We start from the raw sequence: 18,138 nt of genomic DNA, 5'->3' as shown, positions 1-18,138 counted from the left end.
TTTTAAAGAATTTCAGTTAATTAGAAAAATTTACATTGCAGGCATATCTAAATATCCTACTAACTGCAAATAACCAAAAGGATGACAGAAATTTTGTTTCTAATATGCAAAATATATGTGGAGCTTATTCACATCATAAATGTATAGTTTTTAAAACTCTCTACCTTTTATATTATGCCCTTATCCCCAACATATCTCCAACCTAGTTTCTACATAGTATTGTGTTATTCATTCTAAAACACTTTTTTCTTCTCCATCTGGGGAACTATGACTTATCCTTCAAATTCCAGTTCAAATATATGCCAGTGCCTTAAACCAGCACCCATCTAAACCCTGTAAATGCTGCAGTATGACGCAGGGGGTGCAAGCCTAGTGCTCTGGGACTACCTAGAGGGGTGGGATGGAGTGGGAGATGGGATGGAGGTTTAGCATGGAGGGGACATACGTATACCTATGGCTGATTAATGTTGATGTAGGACAGAAGCCAACACAAAATTGGAAAGCAATTATCCTCCAATTAAATATATATATATATATATATATATATATATATATATATTTAGAGTGAAAATAAATAAAATAAACCCTGAAATGGAGTTTGTCTATTACAGAGCCCTGGTCCTCTCCTGGGAACCCCAAGTGCAGGGACATGTCCCCTTGTTTCTCTCAACATCTCCAGCAGCTCCATCCTTCCTGATACTCTACAGGTAAGCAATGGATATTTATTGCATTATTCCCTTGCCTGCTTCTCTGCCAGGAATAACATTTTCCAGAATCTCTGCATGGTACTACACAAACCTGAGGCAAAAAGCAGAGTTCTTTCTTGTAGGGGTGGCAAGTGGGAGAATGAATCTTCCTAATGACTTCCTTCTGATGAATTCTGGTTGGAGAAGAAACATTCAAACAGCAAACCCTGTGGTCATCTGTTAGCCCGAGAAGAGGCAGGGCCTAGAGCTCTCACTTAAGCAGTGAGGACTCAGGGTGGCATTCTGTAACAGACAGGGCACTCCCAGACACCTAAATTCCAGAGGATCAGATACAGAATGCCAGGCAGCCTGGTCTATAACCCTGGGATCATGAGACCCTAAAACTTTCACCTCCTAGCTAAGAAATGTATTTGCAATTACTGACCACAGAGACAGCTCTCCTGAAAACTTCATTTCCTCCAGATGATCTCACTTGGGGCTGAAATAGTACCCTGGAGTCTTTGTAAATGATAAACATACATGTTACTTAAAATACTTTGTTTTATCTCATTGACTAGGAGCAAGCAAACCTACCAAACTAAGTTTGCCAAAAGTCCACTCCCACAAAACTTGGAGCTGAATCAGAATAATTAGTGCAGAAGTAACATCGTGAGCAGGATGACCCTGGATGGACAGGACATGCCCACTGGACAGACCAGCAGCTGTGGCCTGGGTCTCCAGGTGAGAAGGGTGGAGCACCCTCTTTCTTTGTGATTCCAATTAGATTTTATAGTATCTTAAGGTGTCTATAAAAGACATCAACAGGGTGACCTCTTTGCAAGGCTACTTATCTCAGTGTTCACCCTCTGAATTAACCCAGCCTTTCAGGGGTCTAAAAACAGTCCTGTCCCTGGCTTAGCCATTCATAACTTTAAGGTGCATCCAATAGCAAGCATCAGCCACTGGGTTCAGCTGAGGAACTGTGGTCCTGTCCACCCTTCCTACCATAACCTCTCAGCAGGACAAGGAAGAATCAAAGCTGTTCCTATTTAGTGCTAAATCAAGCACAGATGCTTGTCTAGCTTCCGTAAACAAAAATAAAAATTCAAAGAATATAGCTTGGCCCAACTTTCCAGGCAAATGAGACAGAAACATTTAAGTTGGGTGTTACTTGGAGTAGTTGGTTTGGAATTGTGACACTTTCTATGAGGTTTTCAAGGCCTTGGGTTCTCTGCTATTACATTTTCTTTCTTTCTCTAATGCATTTCAAGGCCATTTATAGGTTAACAACTTGCTTTAAAAAACAACAACAACAACAAAAAACTATAGCCCAAAACTCTTTTCTGAGCTTCAGACTTATATCCATTTCGTTTTGGCCCTCATGGATTTGGGAAGACTCAATCAGGGTTCTCAATCTTCCCCTCCTGTTCCAAGCTGTCTCCCTACTCTCTTGTTGGAGCATTCACAGAGTTCCTCGAGCTATAAACCTGGGATTCACTCTTGATTATTTTCCTTCAATCCCAGTATTACTCTTCCTTTACCTCCAATACTAAATCCCAATTATGTTATTCTTCCTGTAAGATATACACACACACACACACACACATATATGCAATTATAGCTGTATAGGCATATACATATTATATATATATGTGCGTGTATATATATATAATGCATATATGAATGTTTCCACTCATTTCATTGTATCTCTGCTAGTACCACATTCTCTAAGCCAGTGGTTCTCCAAGTACTACCATCATAGCACAGGTACTCCTTCGAAAGACAAAAATTTGGGTCTCCTTGCACTCCCGGATGTCCTGAATCAGAATCCCTCGGAGCGGGCCCAGCAGATGTGTTTCTACAAGCCTTCCAGATGGTTTCTGTTGCACACTGAAGTGGAGAATCCCTTCACTATGCCACCCTACTTTAGCTCGACAACTGCAATGCAGTCTTCATTAGTCTTTCTACTCCCATGCTTGCCCTTTACTATTCATCACCTTCTCGGCAGACAAAGTAATATTTTATTCCTAATTCTGAGCCAGCCACTCTTTTGTTTAACATTTCCTCATGGTTTTCAAATGCACTCAGAATAAAATCTTTAAAATATTTATCGTGGTCTACCAGGAACGGCTCTGGCTCTTACCTACTGCCCTAACTTCTCTCATCCCTCCTCCGCATGCTCTCCCGTAGCGACACCATCGCTGTGTCTACTTCTGATCTGCTCCGTGGATCACTCATTCTCTCCTCATCGTCTGCTCCTCATCTGCAAGGTCTCTCTTTGCCATTCTTTCTCTCCTGCCATGCCTCTTACTTCACTTCGGAATTTTCACACTCATATCTCTTGTTTACCATGTAATGCTATTCAAGATCTTCAATTATGTACAGACAAGAACTATGTTTGTCTTGATTTCCATTGTGCACCCACTGCCTTGTACAATGCTTATTGCAGGACAGGTACTTAAAAATACAAAAAACAAAACAAAGACTTGTTGAATGGCTGATAAACACAATTTGTATTAAAATACAAACCAAAGAACAACCTTCCTGTCAGCTCACTGGGATCGTGGATCTTGAGAGGCAAAGAACTGAACAGATACAAGCAGAACCAGGTGGGACAATGTGCAAAGGATGTAAATGGCCTCTCATGGCTTGACCAACACATCTCATGCACAATCCTCTCTTCTAAAAACCATAACCCAAGCTGTACCAGCCTCAAGATGTCTATTCTGTGTGTTATGCTGAAAAAAACACACACTCTCAATCATTTCCAAAGTGCCTCCTAAGGTCTACACCATTAAAGGCTAATGGCATCATTTCCAGGTTTGGAAAACATTTAGAAGGACTTCTCTGGGACAGAGCTTGTGATGGTTCATTTTATGTGTCAACCTGAATGGGCTATGGGTGCCCTGGTATGTGGTTAAACACACTGATGGTGTTCCTGGCTGAGATGCACATTTGAATTGTTAACTGATTCAAGCAGATTGTCCTCCCCAATGTGTGTGTGCCTTAAACAACCTGTCGAAGAGCTGGACGGAACTAAAAGCCTGAGCCTGAGAGAACCCTTTTTCTCTCTGCCTGTCTTTGAGCTGGGACATCAGTCTTCTACTGCCTTTGGACTCAGACTGGATCTTAAGCCATTGAGTCTTCTGGATCTCTGATTTGGCAACTGCACATCTTTGGACCTCTCAGTATTTATGATAAATGTGAGCCAATTTCTACAATCTATCTATTTATCTATCTATCTATCTATCTACCTACCGACCTATCCTATTGGTTGCTTCTCTGGAGAACTCATAGTAATACAGGGCTCTGATGGACACAAGACAATCATGCATTGTATATATTACTATTTCAAAGTAGATCTCTGGATCTAAGGAGCCCTACCTGATTCATAAGCCCAACCTAATGTACTTGTCCACAGCATCCCAGGTGAACATTATATGTGAGCTCAAGGCCACATCAAGGAATCTGCTGTAGAACTTCTTGAAGTACAACCCCCCAGTCGACACATCTCAGAAAAAGAGGCCCTGCAGCATCCCTGCCACAGCCCCCCGGCTCCAGGAACCCAGCCACCAGGCTTGGGCCTGGACAGTTTACATTCTGTCCCAGGAGGGGAGAAAGAGGAGCTGTACTGGGCCCAGCCAGGGTGGAAGGACCCTGGCCCAAGTGTTCTTTACTCCTCAGGAAGACAAGCATATTCATTTAGACTAAACATTAATTTCAAATAGGGCATTGTAAGTATTATTAGAAGCACATTATTGAATGTTGAACCTAAAATGGTAAGAAATTAAAACACAAATAAATAAAAAAGGGGCTGAAGAGCTGTCAGGTAACACCCAGGCAGGCACATTTCAAACTTCAGAAGAATATAAATGCTAACCAGACAAGGCCACTCCATGACTATGTGGGAACAAGACAAAGCCAGGCCACTCAGCCATCATGTGTGAAACTAAGACACTCTGCAACTACAAAAATATCCAGACATCTCCCTTTTCCAGTTCACGCGAGGTCAAACTGTTTCTCTATTCGTGACCATTCTTGCCCAGCTCTTATCCTCCTATCTCCTAGCTCAAAATCACCAAGACACCCAATCATTATATTGTCTCTACTTCCTAAGAATGGCCCGCCCCAAAACTGGTCCTTGCTTCCCAAAACCACCTTAGAATTACCCGACTCAACGAATCTCATCTGAACGCCTCCACCCTGAAGAAGCTTTGCTGGCAGGAGTTTGTTTTTCATGTAGAGAGGTAAATACACCTTACTGTGTTTGACTACAGGTGAGTTCCTGATGGGTTTCCTGGTGAACTCTGACATAACCTTGCACAAAGAACTGGTCACCCACTCAAGGTCACGCTTTTGAATGAAAGAGAGGTTATGGAAATTAGCTAACACTGATATTACCCAGAGAACCTCAGTGTAAGTCAAAGTGACTCAGTAAAATGAATTAAAAGAAAAAAAAAATCTACGAGCAAATAAAGGAAAGGAGGAAGGAAGGAAGGAAAAATAATTTGAGCATGAGAAAGATCTCATGAAAGTACTGAAGTATTAGCTGGTACCTTGTTGGTTAAGCAACTCGAGCCTCAGTTTCAATGAGATGATTCACAGATTTGCCCAGTACACAGTCAGGCATGAACTCCACACACATGCCCATCACCGCCATCATCATCAGTGCTCTCACTGTTGGATTATTATGGTTACCAGTCCCTGCTGATGCTCTCAACAAGCTGCAAGCGCACTTGTGGATACTCATACACATATCTGCCTCATGGAGCATATTAAAAACCTGCTCACTCATTTCATAAGCAAAGGAAGAAGGACAAGCAAAACTCACATTGAGCTGCAGTTCATCTGTCCACTGTCCGATCAGTCGGTAGCCGGGGTTGGTGGTGTTTGTGGTCTGATACTGGAAGATGTCGTAACGCCCAGGGGCATCCCCGTTCTTGTTAAACATGACTGGGGTGCCCGCGCTACCTGGGGAAGAAAAGACAATGACAGATTTTATAGTTAAACAAGATTCCGTCGATCTCTCGTGCCCTGGTGAATAGTCTGAAGACCTGGTGATGAGCAAGGTAGGCTAGAGGTAGCCCTGCTGTTTATCAGGTTCCCCCAACATGCTCCCTGAAACTCCTCGACAATTCATCACTATGCTCTGTGAATGCTCAGTAGAGAAGGTGGGAAGACAATCTGTTTCCCTCTTTGAACAGCTCAACTCTTTATGTCTTAAAGTATTTTATTCTACTTTGTCTTCTCTTGTAAGGAATAAAAATTAAATGCATTATTTTTCAGAGAAAATCTTAAGCTTTATTGTTGGTGTTACTATTATTATTTTATTTTCTACCAAACACTAAATTGCACTCAATAAAGAATCAAGACATAATAAATATATTTTTAAAATGAAATACAAGAGAAGTGAAAAACAAGCTCAAAAGTTCACTTAAATACATAGTTGAATACTGATTACATTTAAAAGTATTTTTGGCTGATTATTTCTAATTGGCTTTAAATGGTAAGCAGGCTGAAATGCTTAGCAGTTTGCCTGGTGAATGCTTAACAAACAATGGATTCTTTCTCAATTTTCTATTTGGGTCTTATTTAAAATGCCTATCTTAAGACTGAAAACAATTTTTGGAACAATTAGATAGTGAAGCCAATTTCAAAAGACTAATGCATTGTTTTGAAAAAAATATATAACTTGAAAGTTGGGTATGAGTGAAAAGTTCCTTAATATTAACCATATGGAACAAGAGACAAACTACATACAAAGAATAAAAGATGTGAATTTTAGTTACCTTACCAACAGTTACAGAAAAATCACCAGAAGTTTATAACTGAGCGCTATTTCTCTCATGATCTCTGAGAAATAGGAAAATTATCACTGGCTTCAGGGTATGTGACTACTGTCTGCTCTGCCTATAAGTTAATACATGATCCATATTTCCAACAGAAAACAGTGCTCTATTTCCTGCCATTTACAAGGAAGTTCATAGATCAATTACAGGCTGAAACAGAATCACTGAGAATATTTTGCTATTTTTAGGAGGAGGGGCCAAGTAAATCTTAGGTAAACAGATGAAGCATTTTAAATAATTCTCATTAAAAATTTTAAGATGCTGATGGTGGCAGAGCTTTGCATCTGGCTAGTACTCATTAGCTTCTACAGAACTTGGGCCAACATGGTATTTGAGTTAATGACATGGATGAAAGAACTAAGGCATGTTAACTGAAGAGGAGAGAGAATGCTGGATACAGTAAGAAAGGATGTCTTCTTCAGGAAGGGCTTCCCAGGCGGTGCAATGGTAAAGAATCCACCTGCCAATGAAGGAGATGCAGGAGACTCGGGTGCCATCTCTGGGTTGGGAAGATCCCCTGGAGTAGGAAATGGCAACCCACTCCAGTATTCTTGCCTGGAGAATCCCACAGACAGAGGAACCTAGAAGACGATGTAGATAGAGTCCATGGGATTGCAAAGAGTTGGACATGAATGAGCACACACACACATGCACACACACTTCAGGAAGCAAGCGTGATGCTGAGAGTGATCCCACACAAACGATGAATCAACACAACAGTGAAGTTTAAAAAAAGAGTCCAGAAAGTAGGACAATATACTTGGTGACAAGAGGTATACAGAACTACAATCTGGGACTGACAGTTACCCCTGCTAGAAGAGACAGTCCAGCTTGTAGACAGGGTACAGAGGCAACTAAAAAGAACTCTACACTATCCAACAAGCGTCAGGCATGGACTTTTATGACACTTCTGCCTATTAAAAAAAAAAATCAGAGCTTGTGACAGGACGTGTAATGGTCCCCCAGGCAGGTCCAAATTCTAACCCCTAGAACCTGTCAATGTTACCATACCTGGCAATGAGATCTTGCAGGTGTGATTACATGAAGGATCAGGAAATGGGAAGGATTAACCTAGATAACCTGGGTGGGGCCCAGGGTAATCACAGGGGCCCTTATAAGTAAAACAGCAGGAGTCAAAAGAGAAAGATGTGAGGATGAGATGTGAGAACAAGAGGTTGGGAAGACACAAGAAAGGACTCCTGAGTCCAGGAGAGCAGGTGGACTCTAGAAGCTAGAAAAACCGAGGGAGCAGATACTCAGAGCCTCTAAAAGGAACCAGCTCTGTCTTCACCATAACTGAAGCTCAGTGGGACCTGCATCAGACTTCCAAACTACAGAATTGTAAGGTGATAAACACATGCCGCTTAAGCTATTAATATCAAATATATGTCTTGAGTTTGAGCACACTCCGGGAGATGGTGAAGGACAGGGAAGCCTGGCGTACTGCAGAACATGGGATCACAAAGAGTTGAACATGACTTAGAGATGGACAACTACAATCAAATATATGGTAGGTTTTTAACGGTAGCAATAGGAAACCAGTATAGACCTGGAGGGCACAGAACAATAAACTTCCTAACTTTACAGGTGACGAAGGTTACTTTAGGTTCAGAGAGGGCAAGTCACTTGCCCCAGGTCCACTCAGCTCATTAAACTAGCAGAGTACACAGCAACTGGCCTTGGAATTCACTAGAAAGGCTTTAAATCCCAGGTCTAACACTTCCTACATGTGTGACTTGAATCAAATTATTCAGACTCCCTCTATTTCTTATTGTAAGTAATAACACCTTTCTCAAGAGATTAGAGAGAATTAAATGTAATAATGTACACAAGACTAAATACACAAGGTATTTAGTCTTATGCCCTAAATGCTCAATAGATGGTCATTTTTAAAAATAACTTTCACTTTTATTATCGTTTTCTTTGCTAAAATCTCAAGACCAGATATGCATACATATGTGACTTTTGTAATCTTTTGTGTGTGTGTGTGTGTGTGTGTGTGTGTGTTTATTTGGCTGCACTGGATCTTAGCTGAGGCACGTAAGATCTTCTTTCTTTGTTGTGCTATGTGGAATCTTTTAGTTGCAGCCTGTGGGATCTAGTTCCCTGACCAGGGATTGAACCTGGGACCCAATGTATTGGGAGCGTGGAGTCTTAGCCACCGGACCACCAGGGAAGTCCTCCCAGACTGATCACTTTTCCCAATGCATCAAAGTTGTCCCTTCTAACTGATATTTAATTTAAATTTCTCCACTGGTGTAAACATTAAAAAAAACATCTTCCAAACAGCAGGCTAGAATCCATTCTGGGCATTCATCTATGAGTAACACTGATTTGATCCCAAGAACTTGAATCAGTGGCTGAATCTGTGTGTGGCCAAGGGCCCCATTTCACTGTGTTTCTTCTCTGCTTCACCTAGACACTATCCCCAGAGTCCACAGAGACACCCCCTAAGCCCTCTCTGTGTAGGAATCAATAGAAGTCTTTCTTATTATTTTTCAGAAAGACATCACTATTCAGATACAGCTCTTTTCTTTCACATTGGATACTAGGATTCATGTGTGCTTTGCTATAATTCTGCAGCTTCTACTCATTAAATAATAGGTTGGGAGCTTTTCAGAGTCTGTGAGAGGACAGAGGAAGAATATCAGAGGCCTGGGGGTGCCAAAGGATCTCAGCCTACATGGTAGATATTCATGAGAAAGGTACAGACTGCCTCATCTCTCTCCCTCCTTACAATCCATTTGAGGAGAAATGATTCTTGTAGTGCCCTTTGCATGCTCATTAAAGATCATTCTTAAAAAAATATAAGGCGGAAGAGCTGAATATGTTGCCTAAGTGATGTGTAATGTATGGTGTGGCTCTGACCTTTTTGATGGATTCTACAATGCAACTGGCATTTTTTTATTTTTTACAGTCCCCCCTCACACTGCCCTCACACACACAAAACTCCTTTTTAACATCACCCCTGAACTTCTTGAAAGAGAAAAAAGGGGATTTGTGTTCAATGAAATCTGTATCAAGAAAAAAAAGATCAAACAGCTGCAGAGGAAATTTATTTGATTAATAAATTTTCAAAGGACAAGTGATGCCCCGCAGAAGTGTCAGTGTCTATAAGGTATCAAGGCCAGAAGAGAAGTGTCCTAAGGTAAAGGAAGCAGGGCCACTTGATCAGAAGGGATGCTGAAAGGATGAAAGGTGACGGAATACATGCAAGTAGGAAATCTTCCCAGATGAGAGTATCCGAATGAAACTCCTTTTTTTTTCCTGGATGGAGAATGATTTGGGATGTAGGCTGCTCCAATGACAAAAGAGCCTTTTGGCATCAAAGCACTGACCTGATAGGCTTTCTCTTCTCTTTTCGCCAACCCATACACAGGTTTCAGAAACATAGCACTGATTTGTGTTTGTTACCTTTTACTGCTCAACAAACCACCCTAAGAGGGAGTGCTCAAAAAACGGACAACACGTATTTTGCAATTTGGGCAGGGCTTGGCACAAAAAGGGCCTCTCTGGGGGCTTCCCTGGTGGGTCAGTGGCGGAGAGACCGTCAGCCAGCACAGGTGACACAGTTTTGACCCCTGATCCCAGAGGGTCATACTTGCTCTGGAGCAACTAAGCCTGCACACCCCAACTATTGAGCCTGTGTTCTAGAGCACAGGAGATGCCACAAAAGGTGCCACCGTGATGAGAAGCCCACGCACCGCAAGTGGAGGGCTGTCCCCGCTCACTGCAACTAGAGAACCACCTGCACGGCAGTGGAGATCCGGCACAGCCAAAAACAAATAGATAAAATTATTTAAAAAAAGAAAGCAAAGAAAAAAGGGTCTCTCGCATCAGCTGGGGCAGCTTGCAGGTCATATGGGTAAGGGCTGATGCTGACTATCAGCTGTAACCTCAGCTGGAGCCAGGACGGGAACACCCACATGCAGCCTGTTTCTTAGATTCTTGGCTTCCTCCTAACATGCTAGCTGTGTTTGTAATACAGAAGTCCCAAAAGAACCATGCAAAGGCCCTATGACAATTTATAGCTTAAAATTCACAGACTGCAACTTCTGTATTAGACACAAGCTCACCCAGATTTAAGGAGAGGGGACGCAGATTTCACCCTTGATGAAGGAAAGGTAATTACATATTTCAAGAAGACCACAAGAGATGCATCATCTTTACAAAATTTACCACAACCCAGTTTGTTTTCCGGAAAGTAATAACTAACTCTAGGTACAGACATACTTCAGATTAAATACTTTGCTATAGAGCAATTATCTATGATTGTGTACCCATGAGAACAAATTTGGTAAATTTACAAATACTGACATCTAGTTGGATGAGCAAACATTGAGATAACTAAAATTTAGGCTCAGGTCACTGCATTCATGCAGGATGCAGGAAAAGACAGCTAGAAGTCATAAAGACAAAATTAGCCATTTTTTCTGTTGGTACACAAGAGGAGGTTAAGTGCTTGGTGAAGATGTAGCAATACTTTAGAGCATTCTATTATCACTTCCTAAATTGATGTTTCTGTAAATTTGAAGGTTGAGGTTATTAAACTGTACTGTGCTTTTTGGAACAAAACTCCCAGGGGTATGAAAAATTCTGTACTGAAGTAACAGAAGAGCACAATTAAGCTTACTGCGATCAAGAAACATCAATATTTTTCTAAAATATGCAAAAGAGAGATGACATTTTTTCACAAAAAAGAATCTTAACTTCTAGGTCTGTCTCTGTTATTTGTTAGCTGTGAAGTGTTGGACAAATATTTTCTCCTCTCTAGAATTTATTTGTCTAAAACTCAAGACACTGAATGAGTAAAAAAAAAAGTCAAGTTTCTTTTCACCCCAATAATTGCTCACTTAAAGTGACATGAAAGCCACTTAACTAACTCTAACAGTCTTTTTTTTTTTTTTTTCCTGCTTTATAAAACTGCTGAGCCCTGCCATTAACAAATGTCACATGGCCCTGGAAGTCTCCCGCCTGTCCATGTGGCAGAAAGAATTTCCTCAGAAAAAGGAGATTATGTTGACACCAGAGCATGACTGCAATGACAACAGAGAAAGGGGACAAATTGGCCCTGCCTGTGCTCTCCCACAGAGTCTGTGTTCCAAGATGGAATAGCAGGAATAAGCCCTTTCTCTCAAACGCTTAATAAAGGTCAAGAAAGCAGGCCACAGAGTTGGGTACCCGAGGTAACAATAACAGCATCATCACGGCAAAACCACGTGGCTTTAAACACCAAGATTCTTAGTTTCTCTATGAATTAGTTTATCTGTTGAAAAAAAAAAAAGAAGGAAAATAACCATACCTAAGCCATTTGGGATTATGAATATTAAAGAGGCCAGTGTATAAAAAAGTACTTAGGACAGTTTCTGGCACATACTTTTTATTTGGGACATAGACCCTAAGTCCAGTCAGTAACTCAGCAACTCTGGCTCGTCAGCAGATAAGACCATCTTAACTAAATGAGTCTATAAGCACTCTACAGAAGAAGAATCAGATGAGAATCACCGAAAATATTCTCAAAATGACCTATTTTTTGTTGTTGTTGTTACTGGCTTCTGAATGGTGATGCTTATCTATGGACCAGAATACAAAATCCAGCAAATGACCCCAGGATATGTGATGAAATTTATATGTACCTGGTTCTGGGAAAATTATATACTTTAGGAGATTCTGTATGATGAGCAAGAAAACTACAAAAAGAAGATGATTTGTAGTTGAACTATTTTTCTGGTTGTATTCATAGTCAATTTTGTCTCCATCTCAGCTTGGAAACTGTTGGCTCCCAAACTGGATATGATTTTTCTTCACCCTGATGCTAAGTAACTCCTGAATGATTGATCCAATATTGTGGGTTTAAATGCATTATTATTTAAAAGAAGCAAGAAGATTTTTTAAACATAATTATCTAAACCAGGAAATTAACATTGCTATCATGCTATTTAAAACTAATCCACAGATGTTATTAAAATAACTGTCCCATTCATATCTTCTTTTGGTTTAAGATCAATGGTTCCACATAGCATTTAATAGTAATGTCTCCTAAATTCCTTCCAGTTGGGAACATTTCCTCCACCTGTCTTTCTCCTGACATGGACACTTTTGAAGAGTGTGAGCCAGTTATGTTGTAAAATACCCTTCAATTTGGATGTCTGATGTTCTTTCATGATTAAATGGAGGCTATATATTTTTGGCAATAAAACCTCAGAAGTGATGCTGTAACCTTTCTGGGTATCTTTTTAAAATTAATTTATTTTTGTTAAAGTATAGTTGATTTACAATGTTGCGTTAGTTTCGGGTATACGGCAAAGTGACTCAGTTTTATATACATAACTTTTTTCCCCATATAGACAATTAAAAAATACTTAGTTCCCTGTGCTATAGTAAGTCACTGTTCATTATCTATTTTATATATAGTAATATGTGTATGTTATTTCCAAATTCCTAATTTATCCCCTCCATCACCTTTCCCCTTCAGAAATCTTAAGTTTGTTTTCAAAGTCTGTGAGTCTCTGTTTTATATATAAGTTCATTTGTATCATTATTTTTAGATTCCGAATATGAGTGATGTCATATGATATTTGTCTTTCCCTGTCTCATTTGCTTCACTTTGTAGAATCCGTAAGTCTATCCATGTTGCTGCAAATGGAATGGTTGCATTTTTATGGCTGAGTAATATTCCATTGTACATATCAATATATCTACCATGTCTTCTTTATCCATTCACCTGCTGATGGACATTTAGGTTGGTTCCATGTCTTGGCTACTCTAAACAGTGCTGCAGTAAACGTTGGTGTGCATGTATCTTTTCAAACTATGGTTTACTCTGGATATATGGCCAGGGGTGGGATTGATGGATCACATATTATAGTAGTACAATTTTCGTTTTTTAAGGAACTTTTATACTGTTCTGCACAGTAACTATACCAATTTACATTCCCACCAACAGTGTAGGAGGATTCTATTTTCTCCAAAAACTCTCCAGCATTTATTATTTGTAGACTATTTGATAATGATCATTCTGACTAGTGTGAAGTGGTACTCACTGAAGTTTTGATTTACATATCTCTAATGATTTGTGTGTCTAGTCAAGGCTATGTTTTTTCCAGTGGTCATGTGTGGATGTGAGAGTTGGACTGTGAAGAAAGCTGAGCGCTGAAAAATTGATGCTTTTGAACTGTGGTGTTGGAGAAGACTCTTGAGAGTCCCTTGGACAGCAAGGAGATCCAACCAGTCCATCCTAAAGGAGATCAGTCCTGGGTGTTCATTGGAAGGACTGATGCTGAAGCTGAAACTCCAGTACTTTGGCCCCCTCATGCGAAGAGTTGACTCATTGGAAAAGACCCTGATGCTGGGAGGGATTGGGGGCAGGAGGAGAAGGGGATGACAGAGGATAAGATGACTGGATGGCATCACCGACTCGATGGACATGAGTTTGAGTAAACTCAGGGAGTTGGTGATGGACAGGGAGGCCTGGTGTGCTGCGATTCATGGGGTTGCAAAGAGTCGGACACGACTGAGCGACTGAACTGAACTGAATGATTAGCAGCATGTGACGCTGTTAAGTCTCATTATTGGTGACATTAACCTAGATGACTTGGGTAAGTACTGTGTTCCAGGTTTTCCTACTTCAAAGCTGCTCTTTTCCCCTTTGTAATTAATATGTTCCATGATGAATTATACTTTGAAGCTATGAAAATATCTTATTTCTCATCTTACTGTAGCCCGAGAATTTTAGCATCCATTGATGATTCTTACCTGAAGCAAGTGTTACTGAGGTCTTTGGTGAATTTTGTATCTCCATCTTTGCATCCTCCCTTCATGTTGTCCCTTCTCCTGCATTTATGTGTTCAATTATTTATTTCTATGAGCATGAACCCATTGATATTTATTATATAAGTTCAATCCACTATTGGTCTAGAATTAGCTGGTGGGGTCTTCTTCAAGCTGGTTCCTTTGTCCCTTCGACATGGTCCCATCAATTTTTGAGCACTTTCTTACTTTGTGGCACAGCATGGTTTCAAGCTCATCTTCTACTTGCCCTGCTCTGGCCCCTGAATTAAGAGTTCCACCAGAGATCCCTAGCTCTATTTCATTGGAGAAAGGCATTTATAAATAAGATGTGAATGAAGCTGCAGTTATTTCTATCACAATGTCATCACTCCTAGGCACTCTCAGTGGACAGAACTAGACGTAGAGGTTTGTAGACATACAGACGTAACCTTATCCATTTCTGTATCTCTCCAACTGTGTGCATATACTGCATGCTGGTATAGTCAACACAGTGTTACTTTAATTTTCTCCCATCCTTACTAGTCATTTCTCTCCCTGACAATGAGAGGCCTGATTCTCATTATCTGCAATATCTTTTATTAAATTGCTCAGTTCTCTTATGGACATAAATAAGCCTCAGAATTGTGGGAAAAAACATACTAACTTCTAGCTACTGCGCACTATCTGTGTACCACTCTTCATATCTTCAGTCTGACAGTGTACAGTGAAATACTGTCTTCAAAAATTACTTGCATTCTTTTTTTTTCCTCACTCCCTGCAGTATGGTTACACTGTTCATATGCACTATATTAGGTTTATCACTGTATAAAATTTTGCGTTATCCATGTAGAGATTACTTTTTTAACCACGATATAATTGACATTCAAGACGGTTAATTTTGTGTGTCAGCTTGACTGCAGAGGCCCTGACAGCGGGCAGAACTTGACTTCTGTGTGTGTATGAGGCTGTTCCTGGAAGAATGGCTAAAGTGAGCAAACAATTGTTGAATTGCTGGACAGAATGAAGCAGGTGACGCTCCCCAATGTGGGCTGGCACCACCCAATCCCTAGAAAGTATGAAAAGAACCAAAGGCAGAAGAAGGGCAAATTCACTCTCTCTGCTTGAGCAGACACCCATCTTCTCCTGCCTTCAGACATTGGTGCTCCCAGTTCTCTGGCTTTCAGAAGCAGATCAGAACCTACACCACTGACCCTCTGACCCCAAGGCACTTGGACTAAAGCACCCCACTGGTTCTCTGGTTCTCCAGCTTATAGGTGGCAGATCGTGGGGGCATGTCAGTCTCCAAAACTGTGTTAGCCAATGCTTATAATAAATCTCCTAGTATATTCCCCCCTCATCTCTACTCATTTATTTTAGGTAACCTATTAATTTGTACCAAAGGATTATACCTTGAGAAAGAAGTTTGTAATATGAGATCTTGGTGTTGCAGAAAATCATAATCATTATTTCAATTAATTTGAGTACCCAGAGCAACTGACCCTTCCTTTTCCTCTTATCCACTCCCATTCCTACTTAAGTTCACCAAGGAAAAAATTGGCCAAAAAAACTTCTATTTTAAGAAAAAGAGGGTAAACCATGAAAGTGAAAGTGAAGTCACACAATCATGTCTGACGCTCTGCAACCCCATGGACTGCAGCCTTACAGGCTCCTCTGTCCGTGGGGATTCTCCAGACAAGAATACTGGAGTGGGTTACCATTTCTTTCTCCAGGGGATCTTCCCTATTCAGGGATAGAACCTGGGTCTCCCATATCGCAGGCTGACTCTAAACCCTCTGAGTCACCAGGACAGACCCAGGTAAACTATAACCCTCCCCAATTTATTTATTCATTTGCTTACTCACTGCTAAATAATACATTTAGCACTTATACAATCATTTTAAATGATATAATCCACATACTCAAGAGTAAACCGTAATCTGACTACTTAACTGATGAAACACAGAATATCAGTATTTGGGATTCCAAAAGAGACTGGAATTGAGATGTCTAAATATGTTTAATAGGGCTTCTCTGGTGGCTCAGACGGTAAAGCGTCTGTCTGCAATGCAGGAGACCTGGGTTCGATCCCTGTGTTGGGAAGTTCCCCTGGAGAAGGAAATGGCAGCCCACTCCAGTATTCTTGCCTGGAAAATCCCATGGATGGCAGAGCCTAATGAGCTCAAGCAAAATATATCACATGACCAAGATACTGGAATTTTGAAATATTTGCTTAAAAATATGCCAGATGATTATGACAAATTTCTGTAATGCCAAAAAACTTAGATTCCACTAAGTTATGTATCACCCAGAGTTGTATTATTGGATGTTCCGGTTATCTGGTTTACCACATGTCAGCATATTAGAATACTGGTAAATATATAAGAACATTAAAATCATACTTGCCATAATGTGACTTCTTAGATTCATAAAGTACTTTGGTACCAATGCTTCACTGTCATTATGAGCAATTATCAGTTTTACATATGATACTTCAGACATACTAGAGTTGTATGGCATTCTCTAGATGTTGCTTTTCTAAAACATAAGCTCCCCATGTCAACCTGAGGGGGATAAAAAAACACGGAGACTCACCATTGAAATTCACATTGCGGATATACTTCAACAACTTCTTGCCCCCAGCTTGCTCCATCTCTGGACAGACACCCCGGTAGTCAGCACAGAGATCCTTGTTCATGTGGTGAAGGGCGTGAGCCATGGCATACACTGCGTCAATCACAAACTGGACTTTGCCCTCCTGCTCATAGTGGGAGTCCTTCCCAATTCTTTCCTGTCCTGCACATGGAAACAGGAAACACACACACACACTGGTGTTGAGGACAGTGTTTCAATTTGCATTTACTTTCAACTCTGCTTAAGAAAGCAATGCTTTGAGGAATACAGTCCTGCAGGCCACATATCCACGTTTGGCTACCACGTTTGGTTGCTTTGATGGTTTTGGGTATTTGACTTTGGAGTTCATTACTGGATATTTGTTCATTACTGGAGTTCATTTCTGAAATATCTGACAGATCTCAGAAGCAGCACTTCTAATGATCACAATCACAACCTTTGTAATAAGCCAACATACTTTCCAAAACACAATGGTCCCAGAGAATCAAGGGATTGATGGGATTAGAAGCTGGGCCACCACATTCAAATCTTCAAAGCTGACTTCTTCTAGAAGGGTGATGGACCAAAAAAAAAAAGTAAAAGAAAACTAAATACTACCCCTGAAATCACTACCTTCTTCTATACACCTGCCCTTCTTCCTATGTTGTCTCAGGTGTTGGTATTACTGGCAACTCACATGCTCAGACTGGAAACCCTGATGTCTCTACTTTTTTTTTTTAATTCTTTCTTGTCTCTCAATCCACCCTCCTACATACAAATATCCAACGAATAGCCAAAACCTCTTAAAAAGTGAACAGTTTTGGGCACACTACAAATGTCCCATTTATGCTTCCTCATCTCCAATCAGGACACAATGCCAGGAGTCCCTCTGCATTCACTCACTCTTCCATGTTCGTATTTCCAAACCACAGAGCTAATCACTTCACCCTCATGCTCAGAATTCTGCAATGGTTCTCCACTGCCTGCAAAATGAAATCCAAATACTTTCCCTTGACAATGGAGGATATTCATCACTTGATTCCTCTCTGCCTACTAACAGTAAGAACCAGCAGTGATTAAGTGCCCTCCACTGTGCTGAAAGCTTTATATACATGATTTTTTATTTTATCCTCACTGTGTGACTTAAGTATTATTAGTCCTCATTATACAGATGGGAAAGCTGAGCCTCACAGAAATGAAATCACCTTCCCAAGGTCATGTAT

At 40.6% G+C, this 18,138-nt stretch overlaps 1 protein-coding gene across 1 annotated transcript in view; it reads right to left on the bottom strand.

The window, feature by feature from the left end:
- Positions 1–18,138, bottom strand: part of GRM7 (glutamate metabotropic receptor 7) — an 872,015-nt gene that overhangs the window by 284,307 nt on the left and 569,570 nt on the right. Inside the window, exons 6-7 of the mRNA XM_043443173.1 lie at positions 16,898–17,098; positions 5,518–5,657 (exon numbers count right to left, since the gene is read on the bottom strand). Of these exons, the coding sequence (XP_043299108.1) occupies positions 5,518–5,657; positions 16,898–17,098 (341 nt within the window). The remainder of the gene's footprint in view (positions 1–5,517; positions 5,658–16,897; positions 17,099–18,138) is intronic.

The sequence above is a fragment of the Cervus canadensis genome, chromosome 22 (assembly GCF_019320065.1).
Source record: "Cervus canadensis isolate Bull #8, Minnesota chromosome 22, ASM1932006v1, whole genome shotgun sequence".
In the NCBI taxonomy this organism is placed as follows: Eukaryota; Metazoa; Chordata; class Mammalia; order Artiodactyla; family Cervidae; genus Cervus; species Cervus canadensis.
Note: the sequence above shows the minus strand (reverse complement) of the source record. Positions and strands in the feature narration are given on the sequence as shown.